The 20,453-nt window shown below is 43.8% G+C and overlaps 1 protein-coding gene across 1 annotated transcript in view; it reads left to right on the forward strand.

The window, feature by feature from the left end:
• The first annotated feature begins 8,218 nt into the window (after positions 1-8,218).
• The window catches only part of LOC112816542 (adhesion G protein-coupled receptor E2-like), a 103,480-nt gene continuing 91,245 nt past the window's right edge, over positions 8,219-20,453 (forward strand). The window contains 4 exon segments of the mRNA XM_073887647.1: positions 8,219-8,382; positions 8,673-9,753; positions 11,731-11,784; positions 12,098-12,217. Coding sequence (XP_073743748.1) covers positions 9,573-9,753; positions 11,731-11,784; positions 12,098-12,217 — 355 coding nt within the window. The 5' untranslated portion in view covers positions 8,219-8,382; positions 8,673-9,572.

The following is a 20,453-nucleotide window of genomic DNA, read 5'->3' on the forward strand; positions in this document are numbered from 1 at the left end:
CTGCCACACTAGGGCACCCCCATTCTTTCTGTGACCCTGGGGATCCTGAGACCATGCTGTCACACGTGGGACCAACACTTCACCACCTGAGCCCCTTTCAGGCAGGGACATCCGCCACTGCAGCAGACTTCTAAAAGTTCTGATTTTGTGCTCTGCTTATAACACTTTGCAGTAGCCTCCTTAAGCAGGCTCCCTCTCCACACGGTATCCTCTGATTTATCGCCTTTGATTAACATCTCCGCACCTCCTACCTTACAAAAAGTGATCACTTTTGTATTTGTAGAATTGCAGCAATTTTTTTCTCAGATCTCTGGTTGATTGCACAGGTGTTCAGAATGATCTGATAACTCTCCAGCTGAATTCCAGGGACCAGATGAAATTAGGGTCCCCTACTCTTCCGCCATCTTAACTCCTTCTCCTGTTTAATTTTAGCTATGTTAGTGGATGTGTAAGTGGTTTCTTGTGTTTTAATTTGCATGTGTGTGTGTGTGTGTGTGTGTGTGTGTGTGTGTGTGTGTAATATTGTAGTAGATGATTGCCACAATAATTCCTCCTACCCCTCAGTGTACATCTATTTTCTTTTTTCTTTTCTAAAATTTATTTATTTATTAAAATTTTTTATTATGTTATGTTAATCACCATACATTACATCATTAGTTTTTTGTACATCTATTTTCATTGTGACTTTGCTGCCCCTCCTATCAAGAGGTAGGATTTATTCCTCTACATCTTGAAGATGAGCTCGACCATGCGACTTTCTTTGGCTAATGGAACATTATCAAACATGGTGGGAGCAGATGCTTGTAAAACACACACTGGGGTTTGCCCTCTTTTAGTTATGGTTAGAGTCTTTTTTTTAAAAGATTTTATTTGTTCATTTTGAGAAAGGGCAAGTGAGAGAGAGAGAGAGAGAGCGCGCACTCAAATGGGGGAGGGGGAGAAGGAAAGAATTTTAAGCGGTCTTTTCACTGAGTGTAGAGCCCACCCCAGGGCTTGATCTCACAACCCTGAGATCATGACCTAAGCCAAAATCAAGAGCTGGACACTTAACTGAATGAGGCACCCAGGTGCCCCAAGTTATGGTTAGAGTCTTAGGAACAAAGTGTGGAGAAGCCTGGGCCAACCCCTCCTCTAGGTTGAGAGACCACATGAAGAGGGCCTTGCTGATGGTGGGCACCAGCCACCAGGCATGCAAGTGAAGCCATCTTGGACCATCTGGCCCCTGGCAAGCCTCCAGGTGACTGCAGTGGCATGAATGACCCTAGGTGAGACCATCAGTAGAACTGCTCAGCTGAGTTCAGCTCAGATTGCCGACTCATAGATTTATGAGCACATAATGTAAAGGACACAGAAGTTAGTATCAGAAAGAGGATGCTGCTGTAACGAAAACTTAAAATTTGGCATTGACTTTGGAATCTGGCAGCAAGAAAGCATCTATAGAGGGGTGAAGAAATTTCAGCTTAAAACAAGGTAAGGGACCTGCTGCCAGGTGTTAGAAGAAGCCTATGTGGTTATGTGGTATGAGAACCATTGGCAAAACTATTTTTTTTTAATTTTTTTATTGTTATGTTAATCACCATATATTACATCATTAGTTTTTGATGCAGTGTTCCATGATTCATTGTTTGTTCATAACACCCAGTGCTCCATGCAGAACGTGCCCTCCTCAATACCCATCACCAGGCCAACACATCCCCCCACCCCCTCCCCTCTAGAACCCTCAGTTTGTTTTTCAGAGTCCATCATCTCTCATGGTTCGTCTCCCCCTCCGACATACTCCCCTTTTCTTCCTCTCCTGTTATCTTCCTCCTTTCCTTTCTTCTTAAAATATGTTGCGTTATTTGTTTCAGAAGTACAGATCTGTGATTCAACAGTCTTGCACAATTCACACAAGAGAGGGATTCTTGTGTGAAAGCGCTCACCGTAGCACATACCCTCCCCAATGTCTATCACCCAGCCATCCCATCCCTCCCACCCCCAACCACTCCAGTAACACTCAGTTTGTTTCCTGAGATTAAGGATTCCTCATATCAGTGAGGTCATGTGATACATGTCTTTCTCTGATTGACTTATTTCACTCAGCATAACACCCTCCAGTTCCATCCACGTCGTTGCAAATGGCAAGATCTCATTCCTTTTGATGGCTGCATAGGCAAAACTATTTTTGAGACAGACCATGAACTTGTGGATCTGGTAGAGGAGGGGGCCTTCCCCATCTCTGGCCCTACCCCCAACCTTCCTCATGACTGCCTGGTGGTGGTCCCAGAAGAACCTGCTGGTGGGTGAGAAGTCCTCTTGTGTCTGATTCTCCCAGATTCTCTACCCTCACACCAGCCCACACCTGGCCTTTAGGAATTAGTTAAAACTTCTAGCAGAAATCTCCCCTCTTGTTTGGTGGCGCTGTCTTCATCCCATGCTACAGGTGAGCCAGTGCTCCTATCCATCTCTCTTCCCCTAGATTTCTGGCTAGTGGGTTGCCTGTGACAGCTCTCTGATGGGTTCAAGGAAGTTATGTTTTTGTTGATTATTCAGCCTTTTCCTGTTGCTGTGGTGGCAGCAGTGCCTGGCAGATTTCTACATCCAAGGCGGAAGCCGGAAACCAGGTTCTTTCTTAAATCACATGTCTTTTTGGAACTGGTTATTTATGACATCACCTTCCTCTTTTCTGTAAGTTCCCTTAAAGCAGAGATCACATGGAGCTTGTTCAGTGCAACTTCCTTTAAGCCCAACCACTGCCCTGGGCAGAAAATAAGCTAACTGAACATCATCATCATCATCATCATCATCATCATCATCATCACCACCACAATAAAAGAAAATAAGCGTTCAGCATGGTGCCGAGTCTATGTGAGTTCATACCGAGCGGCTGCTCCCGGGTAACCCATCAGGCTGCAGGATCCTGTGGGCTGCTTCCTCTCACCAACACAGAGTCAAAGCCGTGGCCCCTGAAAGTTGCTGCCACCCAGCAGTCTCCACACTGGAGATGCCTGGCATTCGTGGGGCGTTTACTACCAGGCACTTAGGCACTTTCTAGGCATCTGGGTCAGTCTGAGGCTGTACTCGCCGACTTAGGAGATGCTCCCTCCTTGAATCCCTCTCTTGTGTGTTGCCAGGCACCCAGCGAGGCTCTCCATCCCAGTTGTTTTCTCTGCACCCTCTCTGGTTATACAAGAGAGCAATATAACCATATGATTTCACTCATACGTGGAGTTTAAGAAACAAAACAGAGAAACATAGGGGAAGGGAAGGAAAAATAGAATAAGATGAAAACAGAGAGGAAGGCAAACCATAAGAGACGCTGAACTCTAGGGAACAAATTGAGGGTTGCTAGAGGGGAGAGGGGTGGGGGTTGGGGAAACTGGGTTTTGGGCTTTAAGGAGAGCACTTGAAGTAATGAACCCTCGGTGTTGTATGCAACTGATGAACCACTGAATTCTACCTCTGAAACTAATAATACAGTGTATGTTAATTCAGTTGAATTCAAATAAAAAGTTAAAAAAAAAAAAGAGAGAGAGAGAATGATTTAGTAGAAAGAGCTCAGGCTTTGGCAGTCAAGAGCCCGGAATGTGTTTTGAGGTCCTGCCGTTTCTGGTTTTGTAATGTCAGACATGTTTTCTCATTGAAGAAGCCATAGACTGATGCTCCTCTCACAGAGTTGTAGGAACCCTTTCGTGAGCTAGTCAGGAAACTTCCTTGTGGGGGGCACTGTCGTATTCTTTGTTCTCTCATCAATAGGAAACCCAAAGCACCACCAAATAGGCTGGCTGTACAGTCACTGGTAATGCTAAGGAAAGAAAAGAAAAGAAAAAAGCCAAACTATGGGCCTGATAATAAAATATGAGGAAGACAGCATCCACGCTAGATGTTTCTCATGCCCGTGTATCAAGGGAAGCCACACATATCAATTCTCCTGTGGTTCATTTGAACAGGAAATATTTTTTTTGCTTACAAGAAAAGATAGAAAGTTCTCCGTAGCTGAGCTAGATGGCCTCTGACCCCTGAGAAGCAGCTCTCTGCCATTTCCCTCTGGGTAGAATTATAACAGCATGTATGGTCTATTTCAGTCTGTTTGGAAATGTTCAAGAACAGGAAAAATCAATCAATGGTGAGAGAAATCAGAATAGTAGCTACCTTTGGGGGTTATCAACTGGGAAGATGAGGCGGGAACTTTGTGCCTTGATTGCTTGGTCACATAAGTTTGCACACATATAAAAATTCATTCTGTGGGGGGACTTCTGGTCTATGCTCTTCACACACCTCACTGAATGTGTCTTGTTACCCCTACCACCCAAATGACGTGAGAACTATTTACCCAGTTGGAGAATCTTTTCTGTTATTTTGCCTCCCCCCAACTTTTGCTTTTGTGCTATCCTGAGAAATGAAAGAAAAGAGGGGAAAACAAAAATAAGACTTTATTTTTATTAGTGTCTCAGGGAAAACAGGCTGGTACTTGGGTTAGAGGAAAGAGTACTTATGTGGGGATTTTTCATTTTTCTCCCCATATAATTATGCTATAAGCTGAAATCCCATAAACCTGTAACCTCTCGCTCCCCAAATACGTTAAGAAAGATCAGATGTGGCTAACCTGTTGGCCATTGAAAAATTTGAAGGGCAATAGTGTAAAATTGAGAAGGCCCTCCTTGAGAGGTCAACTATAGTTTCTCTATGACTTTTTTCTCTCTGGTGCCTGGTGGAGTAGCTAACACACAGTAGGTGCTCAATATAAGCTTTCTAATTTGTTTCTTGATTTTGGGGAAACATTTATCACTTACGTTAGCCTGCTATGGGAAATGCAATTTTTTAAAAAGAATTTTTATTTATTTATTTGAGAGAGAGAGAATGAGAGATAGAGAGCACGAGAGGGAAGAGGGTCAGAGGGAGAAGCAGACTCCTTGCTGAGCAGGGAGCCCGATGTGGGACTCGATCCCAGGACTCCAGGATCATGACCTGAGCCGAAGGCAGTTGCTTAACCAACTGAGCCACCCAGGCACCCAGGAAATGCAATTTTTGACTAGCGGCTGTGTTTACTGGGTAATTTCCACCTGTCAAACATTGGTCTAAATGCTGTTGAAGTTGTAAAAGCAATAGAAAGCCAAGCTAGTGCCTTCACAGAGTTTAAAAGGTTAAACATTTACATAGAATAGAACGCTGGGTGTTATATGCAAACAATGAATGGTGAATCACCACATCAAAAACTAACGATGTATTGTATGGTGACTAACATAACATAATAAAAAAAAGAATAGAGTCTACAGTCCACGATGTAAACCAAATGTAAAATCACATCCAAAATAGAAGGCTTTGGGTGTCATATTTTGGGAAATGCTATCATGAGAAAAGGGAAAAGAAACTGCTTGAGGAGCTTAGAATTTCAGTCTGGAAAGGAAAAATGTGGACTAGATTATTGGATACAAATTCAGTCATGACTGATTTCATCCATAGTTGAAAAGAAGCAGACTTCAAACTCTAATATCTATGTTAGCGTCTTCTTGCTCCCACTATTAATGGCAGGTAACACTTAGGGAGCACACACTACGTGGTAGTTACTCTCCTGGGTAGTTAATGAGTATCACTGACTGAATTCAGACAGCAGCCCTGTGTGGGAAGTGCTACTATTAGCCCAATTTTATGGATGAGGAAATTAAGGCTTAGGAAAGCTGCGTGACCCTAAAGGATGCACAGATGGTAAGCGATAGAATAAGATTCAAAGCCAAGCAGGCTGGCTCCAGACCCAATATCCTAGATTCAGATCCAAATTCTGGATTGTATTAGTTTTCTGTGGCTGATATGACAAATCATCACAATCTTGGTGGCTTAAAATAACAAAAACAACAGAAGTTTCTTTTCTCACACTTCTGGAGAGCAGAAGTCTGAAGTCCAGGAGCTGGCAGGGCCACAGTCCCTGTGGAGGCTCTGGGGAGGGCCCTTCTTTGCCCCCTCCAGCTCTGCGGGCCCCAGATGCCCCCTGGCTTGTGGCCGCCTTAGAGGCTGCTTTTAGGCAAACGGGCTTGGGCAATGGAACGCAGAAAGGGCCACAGCAGCCCCCTATCTGAAAACAGGCCCATCAGGCGGCCCACCTCAAAATATCCGCAGGCCCTAACTGACCAACGGGCTACTTACAACCAGGCACAGTTCCCCAAAAAGGGAAGATTCCATATGTTGCCACACTGCCTCCCCCACCCCCTTTAAAAGTGACCCCTACCCACTGCCTTGTGGCAGACAGTCTCTCCCCTGCTGTCCTGCCCGCCGCTCCCTTGTGGCATGTTCAGTAAACTTCTAGCTCCTTTATTTTGCCTTGGGTGAATTCCTGTCACCACCCGCACCACCAGCTTCCACCCAATCATCACCTCATATTTAGGGGGCCCCTTCCAATTGAGACACTTGATTCGGGTACTACAGCCACATCACCCCAATCTCTGCTTCTGTCTCCATGTGGCCTCCTTCTGCGAGCCTCACTGAGTCCTCCCCTCTCTGTATAAGGACACCAGTCATTGGATTTAGGGCCCACCCAGTGAGTCCAGCATGGTCTCCTTTCTAGATCCTTATGTCTCCTTTTCAGATAATGAATATATACTACTTTGTGAACAAAATGGTAAAGTTCTGCAAGAAGAAAGTCAGAGTGAAGATAAGTGATTCGGGCTGCACCGCTTGGTAATAAAGGGACCCAAGCAGGATAGAACAAAAGCCCAACACTTATTAATCACTTACTGTGTGCCAGGCTTTCTCCTCCATGTGTACAGTTAGGGACTCACCTTATGAGTAGGGACTCTTAAAATTCCCATTTTGCTGATTAGGAAACTGAGGCTTGCCCAATATCACAGCTGAAAAGTGTTAGAGTTGGGGGCTGAACTCAGGCCATCTTGTGCAGTTTCCCCCCTGGAACCTCATGCTCTGCCACACAGGGAAAGGCAGGAGGATTCCCAGGGAGAAGGGCAACCAGTGAAAAGGAAGGAATCTTGTCTACATAGGAGAACCAGGAGAAGAGAATCATATAGGGCCAGATCCTTGATGTGACTCACAGGCAGGAGAGTCTCGGGTCAAGAACAAATTGTAGAGAAAGAGAGGAAAGGCTGCTTTTTCCTTTTTCCTTTTAGCTATTTCAATATCTCAATCCTGAGAGCATACTTCTATAATAATGACACTCTATTCTCACTTTTATTATACCCATTTTACAATTGAGCAAACTGAGATTCAAAAATTTAAGTGGTGAAACTGAAGCTCCATGTAAGGGGACGAGTGAGGACTCCAAATTTGGGGCTGATTTCAAAACCCACTCTTCACTTGTATGTCCTGGAACAGGGAGATCAGTAATCCAGGGAGAGGAATCCTGAAAGAGAAAGCAGATTTCTATTATGGTCTAGCTCTGGGCAATGGCAGACTGATCTGAAGACTTTCTCCTTTAATATTTACCCCTTCTGCTGGAGAGGTTTTTTTTTTTTGTCTTTTAAAAGATTTTATTAATTTGAAAGAGCAAACACGAGTGGGGGGGGGGGGCAGAGAGAGAGGGAGAAGCGGACTCCGGGCTGAGCAGGGAGCCCTACTTGGGGCCTGATCCCAGGACCCCAAGATCATGACCCCAGCCAAAGTCAGATGCTTAGCCAACCGAGCCACCCAGGTGCCCTGAGATTGGAGTTTGGTCTGCATATATTCTGTGTCCTTACTGGTAGCACCTGAGATTCCATGAGGGCTTGCAGTTGCTCGTGACTGATTCCTTGGGGAGTCCCAGGAGATGGAAGGGAGAGGTTGAGCCCAAGACTCCATGCAAAGTGTGGGAGCCTGGTCTGGGGAGACTCTGGGATCCTGCTGGAAAGCCAGGGAACCGCAGGGTGAGAGCCATCTAGTGTGGAGGCAGTGGCCATAAGGACAAGGGTTGCATTGGACCTTGACTCCTTTCGTTCACCACTCTTTCTGCTCCAGGGCTGTCTGTACTGCTGCTGTTGCCATTGGGAGCTGCAGCCCTGAACCTTGGGGGTGAGCCTGGCCAGCTGGCCCCTTTATTGATGGAGGGCATGGCAAGCTTGGTGTCTGGGTTCCTTCACTACAAGGGGAGAGCCAGGGAGAAGAGGCTTGATCTGTGAAAGTTCCTCAGATATGGTCTTCGTCTGGCAATAAGAGAAACTTTCTTCCTCCTCAAATGCTTAGTTTCCTGAACTCTTCCTCTTTCAATAGCAGCCAACCTTCCCCTCCTCCACTCTCTGGTTCCCACCCGGCAGCTGGCCTCCTCCATTCCCTGGGGCTTCTGACCACCGTCTCGTCCCCAGTGTCTGTGGTTCGAGGTGCCCTTCGGACTCCATATATCTCAGTGCCCCTGCCTGTTGCTGTTATCCAGATTCATATTTCCCTGTGGGGAGATCTTCAGCAATCCCATGATGGGTTGTAAAGGTACAGAGGCTTGAGGGTGGCGGAGGGGCACATCCAAGATTATGGGGCATCTGGAGTCCTCAGCCCTAGGAGCAGCACAGAAGTACTTTGTGGAAGGAATACAGGCCAGAGGAAGAGTGGTGGGGATTAGGGCAGTGCAGGCATGTGGCCAGGCGGATGCAGAGTGAAGAGCTCTGGTTTGTAACTAGAGGACACCAATGTTTTCTCTCTCCCTTCATCCCTCCCTCTCTGTTTCTATCCTTCCCTCCCTCCCTCCTTCCCTCTCTCTTCCACTCTTTCTCCATACACAGAGGAAAGATCATATGAGGACACAGGGTGCAGGCAGCCATCTACAAGTCAGGAGAGAGCTCTTGCCAGAAACCAACACTGCCGACATATTGACCTTGGAATCCAGCCTCCAGGAAAAATTTGAGAAAAAAATTTCTGTGGTTTATGACACCTCTTTAATGCTATATTATTATGGCAGTGCTCAATTTTACTACACACGGACATGGGGAAAACAAAGAAAATGTAAAAAATGTAAATGAAGAAAATCATCACAATTCCACTACAGAGACTAGTGAAATATTTGGAGATACTTTTTTCTCATCTTTTAAAACATATCAGGAATATTTTCTTTTATCAATGAATATGAATCTCAGACTGTTGAGTATTGCTGAAGAATAGAAACAGCTTGGTTCTAGACCTGCCACGGTTTAGAGATGTTGGGGTCACATGAAGGAGAGCCTTGTGGTGACGGGATATTATCTACTTTATTGCAGTGACAGTTACAGGAATCCACACATGTGATAACATGTCACAAAACGATACACTCCATTGTGCTGATGTCAGTTTCTTGGTTTAGATATTTGACCATTGTTATATAAGGATACATAAATACATAAAATGTATCTTTTATAGGAAGCCTGGGGAAGGACCTCCATGTATTGTTTTTGAAATTTCCTGTCAATCTAGGCTTATTTCAAAATGAAAACTTAAGAATAAAGATTCTGTGACTAGATAATCATAGATAAAAAATGATCTGTTCACTCTGAACCATAGACCTCATAGAGGCCAAAACACCAGTGGAATTATCTTCATGTTAGGGAGGTCTTCCTATAACAAAAAGATAGAAACCATCAAGGAGGCTTTCAGTAGGAATACTAGAAATGTTAAGGAAATACTTAAAAAGTGAAGGGTGAGTTTTAGAGATGTTCATCATGGGGAAACAGAGGGGAAAGAAGCGTCTAGACCAGCAGTTTACTAAGGAGTTAGAGATAATTAAACAGGAAGTCTTTTCAGCACACCCAGACCAACACCAGATGGCATCCTCTGTGGCTGGGCTCCTTGGTGTCTGCACCATGAGGAATGGGCATCTAAGGTTGCTGCCAGGTAGGCAGAATTACAACAATAGTGATAGAGCAACTAAAGCTCCCTGGAAACTCTATCCCATTTGAGAATTTTCTCCGTTCTTTGCTTTATTTCTGGCTTTAGCTCTATTTCTGTTTTTTTTTTTCCCACAATCTGTATAAGGGAGAGCAAGGAAAAAGTTTTAATGGCATTAACTCAATTATATTAAGTTCTCAGAGAAGAAAATAGGTGGCACTTATTTCTAGGGCAATCGTTCGGACTTATCAGAGCTTTCTTATTTTCTGGCCTATATTAGACCTGGTTCTCCAGAGAAACAGAACCAAGTTTGGGTATATGTACATATATGTATAGAAATGTATATATAAGTGTGTGTGTGTATATATATATGTGTATATATGTGTGTGTATGAGAAAAAATGTGTCAGTTTAAGAAATTGGTTTATGAGATTGTTAAAGTTGGAAAGTCCAAAATCTGTAGGGCAGGTTGGAAACCCAATGTTTCCAGGGACATTGATGGTGATCTTAAGTCTGAAGTCAGTCTGGAAGCAGAATTCTCTCTTCCTTGGAAGAGGTCAGTCTTTTTTCCCCTCTTAAGGCCTTCAACTGATTAGATGAGGCCCACCCAGAATATCAGCTTTACTCAGAGTCTACTGATTTCACTGTTAATCTCATTTAAAGAATGACCTTTGCAGCAGCATCATGCGTCCCATGAATGGAATGACAGACTCTAACAGGTGGCCAGGTGATTGCCTGTAGGGTAGATTCCTTCACACCTGCAGTGGTTTTCATACCATGATGCCTGCCCAGTGACCCATCACTCAGGACGAGACTGGGAGATAAAGGGAAAGCCTGTTGCCCTCAGTGCACTGTAGGATGGCCAGGAGCTCACTTGGAAGGAACCATAGAAGCTATGGGTGCTGCACCTGGAGAGGCCACTTAAGCAGGAGATGGTGGCTCAAACTGCCAATGCCATAGTTCACACCCCTCACCTGTCAGGAACTCCCCCTCTTGTGATGCCAGGGCTCCCTGACTGACCAATACCACCGTGAGCTGGGACTCAGACTTGGGGCTGGCTGACTCCCAAACCCATGCTCTTCTTGTGTGTCCCAAAACATGTGGGTTAAACAGAGGGGAGTGATCCTGGAAGAGAAATCCTCAAGGTAAATTTCTGCCATTGCCAGAGAACAAAGGACCTGGCTGTGGGCAGAGCACACACCCATCTATGGACTTTGTGCTTCAAGATTTACCTGCTCCAGGGCACCTGGGTGACTCAGTTGGTTAAGCGTCTGCCTTCGGCTCAGGTCATGATCCCTGGGTCTTGGGATCCAGCCCCACATCAAGCTCCCTGCTCAGTGGGAACTCTGCTTCTCCCTCTCTCTGCCCCTTCTCCCTCCTCCAGCTGTGCTCTCTCTCCTCTGTCTCTAAAATAAATAAATAAATAAATAAATAAATAAATAAATAAATAAATTTTAAATTTTTTTTAAAGATTTTATTTATTTGCGAGAGAGACAATGAGAAACAGAGAGCACGAGAGGGAGGAGGGTCAGAGGGAGAAGCAGACTCCCTGCCGAGCAGGGAGCCCGATGTGGGACTCGATCCCAGGACTCCAGGTTCATGACCTGAGCCAAAGGCAGTTGCTTAACCAACTGAGCCACCCAGGGGCCCTAAATAAATATTTCTTAAAAAAATATTTACCCCCTCCATTGGGAGAGGCTGGAATTTCTATGTTGTGTCCCTGACATCACCTGTGTGTATTCTGTGCCCTTACCTGTAGCACCGAGGTTCCATGACAGGGTCTGTTAGTGACTGATTCCTCAGGAGGTCCGAGGAGAGGGAGGGAAGAGGACTGGTCCTCAAATCTTCATAAATTACTAGAGGCTTGGGAAAGCCATGGGCCACAGCATCAGAGCCACCTCCCAGGATGCAATGGCCGTGAGGACAAAGGTTGAACCTGGAGCTCCATCTCCTCTTTTTGTCATCTCTCTTTTTTCTGCCCCAGGACTCTTGATGCTGCTGTTGTTGCCATTGGGAGCCACAGCCCAGAAGACTAGTGGTGAGTTTGCCCAGCCAGCCTCACTGGTGACAGAAGCTGGGGGTGCATGAAGGGGTCTGGGTCCTCACACCAGCAAGGGGAAAAGGGGGGCATATTCTTCAAGTGAGGCTCTGGTCTTCTGGAGATAACAGAGACTTCTTTTACCTCCCCAAACGTCCAGAGTTTTCTATCTTTTCTTCTTCCAATGGCAGCCATCCCTCTCCTTCCTCCACCTCCCCTCCTCTGCTCCTGGACCCCCAGCTGGCATCTGGCTCCCTCCATTTCTTGAGTCTTCTGACTGCGGTCTCTGTTCCCACAACCTCTGCCTCCACAGACTGGGCTCGCTGGTGCCCTCCAAAATCCACGTGTGTCAATGCCAACACCTGTTGCTGCTCCCCGGGATTCATTTCTTCATCTGGGGAGATCTTCGCCAGCTGGTTGGAGAGCTGTGATGGTACAAGGACTTGGGGTGGTGCAGGGGCACGGAGACAGTGAAGGGAGGTGATGGGGGGAAGAAGTTCTCCTCTCTATGGCTCAGTTTGCTAGTCTGTAATTGGGGGTAATCATTGTACCTACCCTACATAGTTGGAGTGAGATTTAAAATTCACGTGTGTGAAGAACACGTAAACTAGTACAGACTGTCAAACACAAGCTATTATCATGGTCACTGCTATTATTTTTTTTTAATTTTTTATTGTTATGTTAATCAACATATATTACATAATTTGTTTTGGTGTAGTGTTCCATGATTCATTGTTTGTTCATAACACCCAGTGCTCCATGCAGAATGTGCCCTCTTTAACACCCATCACCAGGCTAACCCATCCCCCTACCCTCCTCCCCTCTAGAAACCTCAGTTTGTTTTTCAGAGTCCATCATCTCTCCTGGTTCGTCTCTCCCTCTGACTTACTCCCCTTCATTCTTCCTCTCCTGCTATCTTCTTATTTTTCTTTTTTTTTTTCTTAAAATATGTTGCGTTATTTGTTTCAGAAGTACAGATCTGTGATTCAACAGTCTTACACAATTCACAGCGCTCACCGTAGCACATATCTTCCCCAATGTCTATCACCCAGCCACCCCATCCCTCCCACCCCCGACCACTCCAGCAACCCTCAGTTTGTTCCTGAGATTAAGAATTCCTCATATCAGTGAGGTCATGTGATACATGTCTTTCTCTGATTGACTTATTTCACTCAGCATAACACCCTCCAGTTCCATCCACGTCGTTGCAAATGGCAAGATCTCATTCCTTTTGATGGCTGCATAATATTCCATTGTGTATATATACCACCTCTTCTTTATCCATTCATCTGTCGATGGACATCTTGGCTCTTTCCACAGTTTGGCTATTGTGGACATTGTTGCTATAAACATTGGGGTGCACGTACCCCTTCGGGTCCCTACATTTGTATCTTTGGGGTAAATACCCAGTAGTGCAATTGCTGGATCGAATGGTAGCTCTAATTTCAACTGTTTGAGGAACCTCCATACTGTTTTCCAGAGGGGTTGCACCAGCTTGCATTCCCACCAACAGTGTAGGAGGGTTCCCCTTTCTCCATATCCCCGCCAACATCTGTCGTTCCCTGACTTGTTAATTTTTGCTATTCTGACGGGTGTGAGGTGGTATCTCATTGAGGTTTTGATTTGGATTTCCCTGATGCCGAGCGATGTTGAGCACTTTTTCATGTGCTTGTTGGCCATTTGGATGTCTTCTTTGGAAAAATGTCTGTTCATGTCTTTTGCCCATTTCTTGACTGGATTATTTGTTCTTTGGGTGTTGAGTTTGATAAGTTCTTTATAGATTTTGGATACTAGCCCTTTATCTGAGATGTCATTTGCAAATATTTTCTCCCATTCTGTCAGTTGTCTTTTGGTTTTGTGGACTGTTTCTTTTGCTGTGCAAAAGCTTTTTATCTTGATGAAATCCCAATAGTTCATTTTTGCCCTGGCTTCCCGTGCCTTTGGTGATGTTTCTAGGAAGAAGTTGCTGCAGCTGAGGTCGAAGAGGTTGCTACCGGTGTTCTCCTTTAGGATTTTGATGGACTCCTGTCTCACGTTTAGGTCTTTCAACCATTTGGAGTCTATTTTTGTGTGTGGTGTAAGGAAATGGTCCAGTTTCATTCTTCTGCATGTGGCTGTCCAATTTTCCCAACACCATTTGTTGAAGAGACTGTCTTTTTTCCATTGGACATTCTCTCCTGCTTTGTCAAAGATAAGTTGACCATAGAGTTGAGGGTTCATTTCTGGGCTCTCGATTCTTCCATTGATCTATGTGTCTGTTTTTGTGCCAGTACCAAACTGTCTTGATGATGACAGCTTTCTAATAGAGCTGGAAGTCCGGAATTGTGATGCTGCCAGCTTTGCTTTTCTTTTTCAATATTCCTCTGGCTATTCGGGGTCTCTTCTGGTTCCATAAAAATTTTAGGATTCTTTGTTCCATTTCTTTGAAAAAAGTGGATGGTATTTTGATGGGGATTGCATTGAATGTGTAGATTGCTCTAGGTAGCATTGACATCTTCACAATGTTGGTTCTCCCAATCCATGAGCATGGAACGTTTTTCCATTTCTTTGTGTCTTCTTCAATTTCTTTCATGAGTATTTTATAGTTTTCTGAGTACAGATCCTTTGCCTCTTTGGTTAAATTTATTCCTAGGTATCTTATGGTTTTGGGTGCAATTGTGAATGGGATTGACTCCTTGATTTGTCTCTCTTCTGTCTTGTTGTTGGTGTATAGGAATGCCACTGATTTCTGTGCATTGATTTTATAGCCTGCTATTAGACTGAATTCCTGTATGAGTTCTAGCAGTTTTGGGGTGGAGTCTTTTGGGTTTTCCACATACAGTATCATATCATCTGCAAAGAGTGAGAGTTTGACTTCCTCTTTGCCGATTTGGATGCCTTTGATTTCTTTTTGGTGTCTGATTGCTGTGGCTAGGACTTCTAATACTATGTTCAATAGGAGTGGTGAGAGTGGACATCCCTGCCACGTTCCTGACCTTAGGGGAAAAGCTCTCAGCTTTTCCCCATTGAGAATGTTATTCACTGTACGTTTTTCGTAGATGGCTTTTATGATATTGAGGTATGTACCCTCTATCCCTATACTCTGAAGAGTTTTGATCCAGAAAGGATGCTGTACTTTGTCAAATGCTTTTTCTGCATCTATTGAGAGGATCATATGATTCTTGTTCTTTCTTTTGTTAATGTATTGTATCACGTTGATTGATTTGCGGATGTTGAACCAACCTTGCAGCCCAGGGATAAATCCCACTTGGTCGTGGTGAATAATCCTCTTAATGTACTGTTGGATCCTATTGGCTAGTATTTTGGTGAGAATTTTTGCATCCATGTTCATCAAGGATATTGGTCTGTAATTCTCCTTTTTGATGGGGTCTTTGTCTGGTTTTGGGATCAAGGTAATGGTGACCTCATAAAATGAATTTGGAAGTTTTCCTTCCATTTCTATTTTTTGGAACAGTTTCAGGAGAATAGGTATTAATTCTTCTTTAAATATCTGATAGAATTCTCCTGGGAAGCCATCTGGCCCTGGGCTTTTGTTTCTTGGGAGATTTTTGATGACTGCTTCAATTTCCTTAGTGGTTCTAGGTCTGTTCAGGTTTTCTATTTCTTCCTGGTTCAAATTTGGTAGTTGATACATCTCTAGGAATGCACCCATTTCTTCCAGGTTATCTAATTTGCTGGCATAGAGTTGCTCATAATATGTTCTTATAATTGTTTGTATTTCTTTGGTGTTGGTTGTGATCTCTCCTCTTTCATTCATGATTTTGTTGATTTGGGGCATTTCTCTTTTCTTTTTGATCAGTCTGGCCAGGGGTTTATCAATCTTGTTAATTCTTTCAAAGAACCAGCTCCTAGTTTTGTTGATCTGTTCTACTGTTCTTTTGGTTTGTAGTCCCTTGATTTCTGCTCTGATCTTTATTATTTCTCTTCTCCTGCTGCGTTTAGGCTTTATTTGCTGTTCTTTCTCCAGCTCCTTTAGGTGTAGGGTTAGGTTGTGTATTTGAGACCTTTCTTGTTTCTTGAGAAAGGCTTGTATTGCTATATACTTTCCTCTCAGGACTGCCTTTGCTGTATCCCAAAGATTTTGGACAGTTGTGTTTTCATTTTCATTGGTTTCCATGAATTTTTTTAATTCTTCTTTAATTTCCCGGTTGACCCATTCATTCCTTAGTAGGATGCTCTTTAGCCTCCATGTATTTGAGTTCTTTCCAACTTTCTTCCTGTGATTGAGTTTTAGTTTCAAAGCATTGTGGTCTGAAAATATGCAGGGAATGATCCCAATCTTTTGGTACCGGTTGAGACCTGATTTGTGACCTAGGATGTGATCAACTCTGGAGAATGTTCCATGGGCACTAGAGAAGAATGTGTATTCTGTTGCTTTGGGATGGAATGTTCTGAATATGTCTGTGAAGTCCATTTGGTCCAGTGTGTCATTTAAAGTCTTTATTTCCTTGTTGATCTTTTGCTTAGATGATCTGTCCATTTCAGTCAGGGGGGTGTTAAAGTCCCCCACTATTATTGTATTGTTGTCAATGTATTTCTTTGCTTTTGTTATTAATTGCCTTATATAATTGGCTGCTCCCATGTTCGGGGCATAGATATTTACAATTGTTAGATCTTCTTGTTGGATAGACCCTTTAAGTAGGATATAGTGTCCTTCCTCATCTCTTATTACAGTCTTTGTATAAAATCTAGTTTGTCTGATATAAGGATTGCCACCTCAGCTTTCTTTTGGTGTCCATTAGCATGGTAAATGGTTTTCCACCCCCTCACTTTCAATCTGGGGGTGTCTTTGGGTCTAAAATGAGTCTCTTGCAGACAGCATATCGATGGGTCTTGGTTTTTAATCCAATCTGATAGCCTGTGTCTTTTGATTGGGGCATTGTGCCCATTTACATTCAGGGTAACTATTGAAAGGTATGAATTTAGTGCCATTGGATTGCCTGTAAGTTGACTGTTACTGTATGTTGTCTGTGTTCCTTTCTGATCTTTGCTGCTTTTAGGCTCTCTCTTTGCTTAGAGGACCCCTTTCAATATTTCTTGGAGGGTTGGTTTCGTGTTTGCAAATTCCTTTAGTTTTTGTTTGTCCTGGAAGCTTTTTATCTCTCCTTCTATTTTCATTGACAGCCTAGCTGGATATAGTATTCTTGGCTGCATATTTTTCTCGTTTAGTGCTCTGAAGATATCTTGCCAGTCCTTTCTGGCCTGCCAGGTCTCTGGGGATAGGTCTGGTGCCAATCTAATATTTTTACCATTGTAGGTTACATATCTCTTCTCCCGAGCTGCTTTCAGGATTTTCTCTTTGTCTCTGAGACTCGTAAGTTTTACTATTAGATGTCGGGGTGTTGACCTATTATTATTGATTTTGAGAGGGGTTCTCTGTGCCTCCTGGATTTTGATGCCTGTTTCCTTCCTCACATTAGGGAAGTTCTCTGCTATTATTTGCTCCAGTATACCTTCTGCCCCTCTCTCTCTTTCTTCTTCTTCTGGACTCTCAATTATTCTAATGTTGTTTTGTCTTATCGTATCACTTATCTCTCAAATTCTGCCCTCGTGATCCTGTAGTTGTTTCTCTCTCTTTTTCTCAGCCTCTTTAGTTTCCATCATTTGGTCTTCTATATCATTGATTCTCTCTTCTGCCTCATTTATCCTAGCAGTTAGTGCCCCCATTTTTGATTGCACCTCATTAATAGCCTTTTTGATTTCGACTTGGTTAGATTTTAGTCCTTTTATTTCTCCAGAAAGGGTTTCTCTAATAACTTCCACGCTTTTTTCAAGCCCAGGTAGTATCTTTAAAGTCATGATTCTGAACTCTAGGTCCGACATCGTACTAATGTCCATATTGAGTAGGTCCCTGCCTGACGGTACTACCTCTTGTTCTTTTTGCTGAGGTGATTTCTTTCGTCTTGTCATTTTATCCAGAGGAGAATATATGAATGAGAGAACAAAATGCTAAGAGGTTTACAACGTCCCCAGCAAATATACTGTATAGAAATCAGAAAAGACCTGAAACCAGGGGAAAAGAAAGGGAAAGAAAGAAAAAAGAAAGAGAAAAAAAAAGAAAAAAGATAAAAACAAAAACAGAAGAATACAAAAAAAGCAGAATATGATCAAATATGATCAGGCTAGTGCATAGATCAGTGCCACACACTAGATTTTGGGCGTATTTTGGTCTGTTAGAAAAAAGTGCCTCCTAAAATTTTAAAGGAAGAAAGACATATATGTACAAAATAAGGGTTGATATAATGAAGGGATGGAAGATGACTGTAAAGATGAAAATTATAAAAGATTTTATAAAAGTACTTGATAAGATAAGAAGTGGTTTGAAAAAAGAAAGAAGTTTTAGGAAAAAAAAAGGAAAAAGGGAGAGAATGTGATCAGGCAGGAGACTAGAACAGAGCCATACACTAGTGATTTAGGGTATATTTTGATCTGTTAGAAGAAACTGTATCTCAAAATTTTAAAGAGAGAACAACTTATATATATATGCCAAAAATAAGGGTAACTACTATGAAGGGATAAGATATGACTCTAAAAATGAAAAATAAAAAAATTTTTTTTTTTAAAAAAGAGATTGATGTTAGTTGAAAAAGGGAAAAAGAAAAATAAAAAAACATTTAACAAAAATTAAATTTGATGAACTAATGAATCATGGTAAAAAAAAGCCATGAATTCTATGTGCAGTATTCCCCTAGCGCTGGAGTTCTCCCGTTGTCCTTGATCGGTAAACTTGGTCTTGGCTTTCTGGCTGTTTGTGTTGATCTTCTGGGGGAGGGGCCTGTTGATGTGGTTTCCAAATGTCTTTGCCGGAGGCTGAATTGCCCCGCCCTTGTCGGTCAGGGCTAACAGGCTGCTCGGGTTTGCTCTCAGGAGCTTTTGTTCCCTGCAAGCTCTCCGTACAGCCTTGGAGGACCAGGGTGAAAATGGTGGCCTCCCACTCTCTGCCCGGAGGAGCTGAGACCTCGGGGCCCCGCTCCTCAGTGCGCCCCCAGAGAAAAGCAGTCACTCCCGTCTCCCGGGTCTCCGGCCGCACTCCGTGCTCACCCTGCCTGTGACCGAGCGTTGCTATCTCTGGCACCCGACCCCGTGTGGAGTCTCCAAACCCAGCAGATCCCTGCGGTGTGCTCCCGCGCCGCTCCTCCCCAGGAAGGAAGGGGAGTCTCCCCAGCTCTGCCGCTTGTTGGGTACCTGCTGGAGGAGCAGTGGCCCGACTGGGCTGCGGATCACAGTTTATGACAACCCCGAGCTGAGAGCCTGCACCTCGGCTCCGTCTCTGCAGCCGGCTTCCTCGCTCCGATACCTGGGAGCTCTGGCGCACTCAGGCACCCCCGGTCTTTCTGTGACCCCGAGGGTCCTGAGACCACACTGTCCCACGAGGGTTCCACCCCCCGCTTAGCCACTGCAGCGACGTCCCTCCGCGGAGCCGACTTCTAACAGTTCCGATGATGTGCTCCGCGGCTCTATCACTTGCCAGAAGCGGGCGACGGAGGCCCCTCCCCCGCCGTCTATCCTCCCGAATATCGCCTCGGATTCACTTCTCTGCCCGTCCTACCTTCCAGTAAGTGGTCGCTTCTCTGTTCAGAGAGTTGTTGCTACTCTCCTCTTCGATCTCCTGTTGAATTCGTAGGTGTTCAGAATGGTTTGATCCCTATTGAGCTGAATTCCTGAGACCAGACGAAATCTAGGTCTCCTACTCCTCTGCCATCTTGCTCCGCCCCTGATGGTAGGACTTCTAGTACTATGTTGATCAAGAGTCGTAAGAGTGGACATCCCTGTCGTTTTCCTGACCTTAGGGGAAAAGCTCTCAGGTTTTCCCTGTTGAGAATGATATTCACTGTGAGCTTTTCGTATATGTCTTTTATGATATTGTGTTATGTTCCCTCTATCCCTACACCATGGAGAGTTTTAATCAAAAAAAGTATTCTGTACTTTGTCAAATGCTTTTTCTGCAACCACTGAGAGGAGCATATGATTCTTCTCCTTTCTTTTATTAATGTAGTGTATCACATTGACTGATTTACGCATATTGGACCATAGTTCAGTCCAGGAATAAATCCCATTGGTGGTGGTGGATAATGCTTTTAATGTACTGTTGGTTAGTAGTTTGGGGAGAATTTTGTATCCATGTTTATTAGGGATATTGGTCTGTAATTCTTTTTTGGTGGCATCTTTGGTTTTAGGATCAAGGTAATGCTGGCCTCATTAAAAGAGTTTGGAAGTTTTCCTTCCATTTCACTTTTTTGAGACAGCTTTAGAAGAAGAGGTATTATTTCTTCTTTAAATCTTTGGTAGAATTCCCCTGGGAAGCCACCAGCCCTGGAGTGTTGTTTGTTGGGACATTTTTGATTACTGCTTCAATTTCCTTCCCGATTATGGGTCTGTTCACGTTTTTTATTTCTTCCTTTTTCAGTTTTGGTAGTTTATACATCTCTAGGAGTGCATTCATTTCTTCCAGTTTGCCTAATTTGTTGGCATATAGTTACTGATAATATGTTCTTATAATTGTATTTCTTTGGTGTTGGTTGGCTCTCTCCTCTTTCAGTCATGATTTTGTTAATTTGTGTCCTTTCTCCTTTCTTTTCCAACAGTCTGGCTATTCAAGTTTATCAATCTTATTAGTTCTTTCAGGAGTGTATCAATCTTATCAATTCTTTCAAAGAACCAGCTCCTAG

Source organism: Callorhinus ursinus, unplaced genomic scaffold (assembly GCF_003265705.2).
Source record: "Callorhinus ursinus isolate GAN/ISIS: 27379988/994484 unplaced genomic scaffold, GSC_fseal_2.0 scaffold82, whole genome shotgun sequence".
NCBI lineage: Eukaryota > Metazoa > Chordata > Mammalia > Carnivora > Otariidae > Callorhinus > Callorhinus ursinus.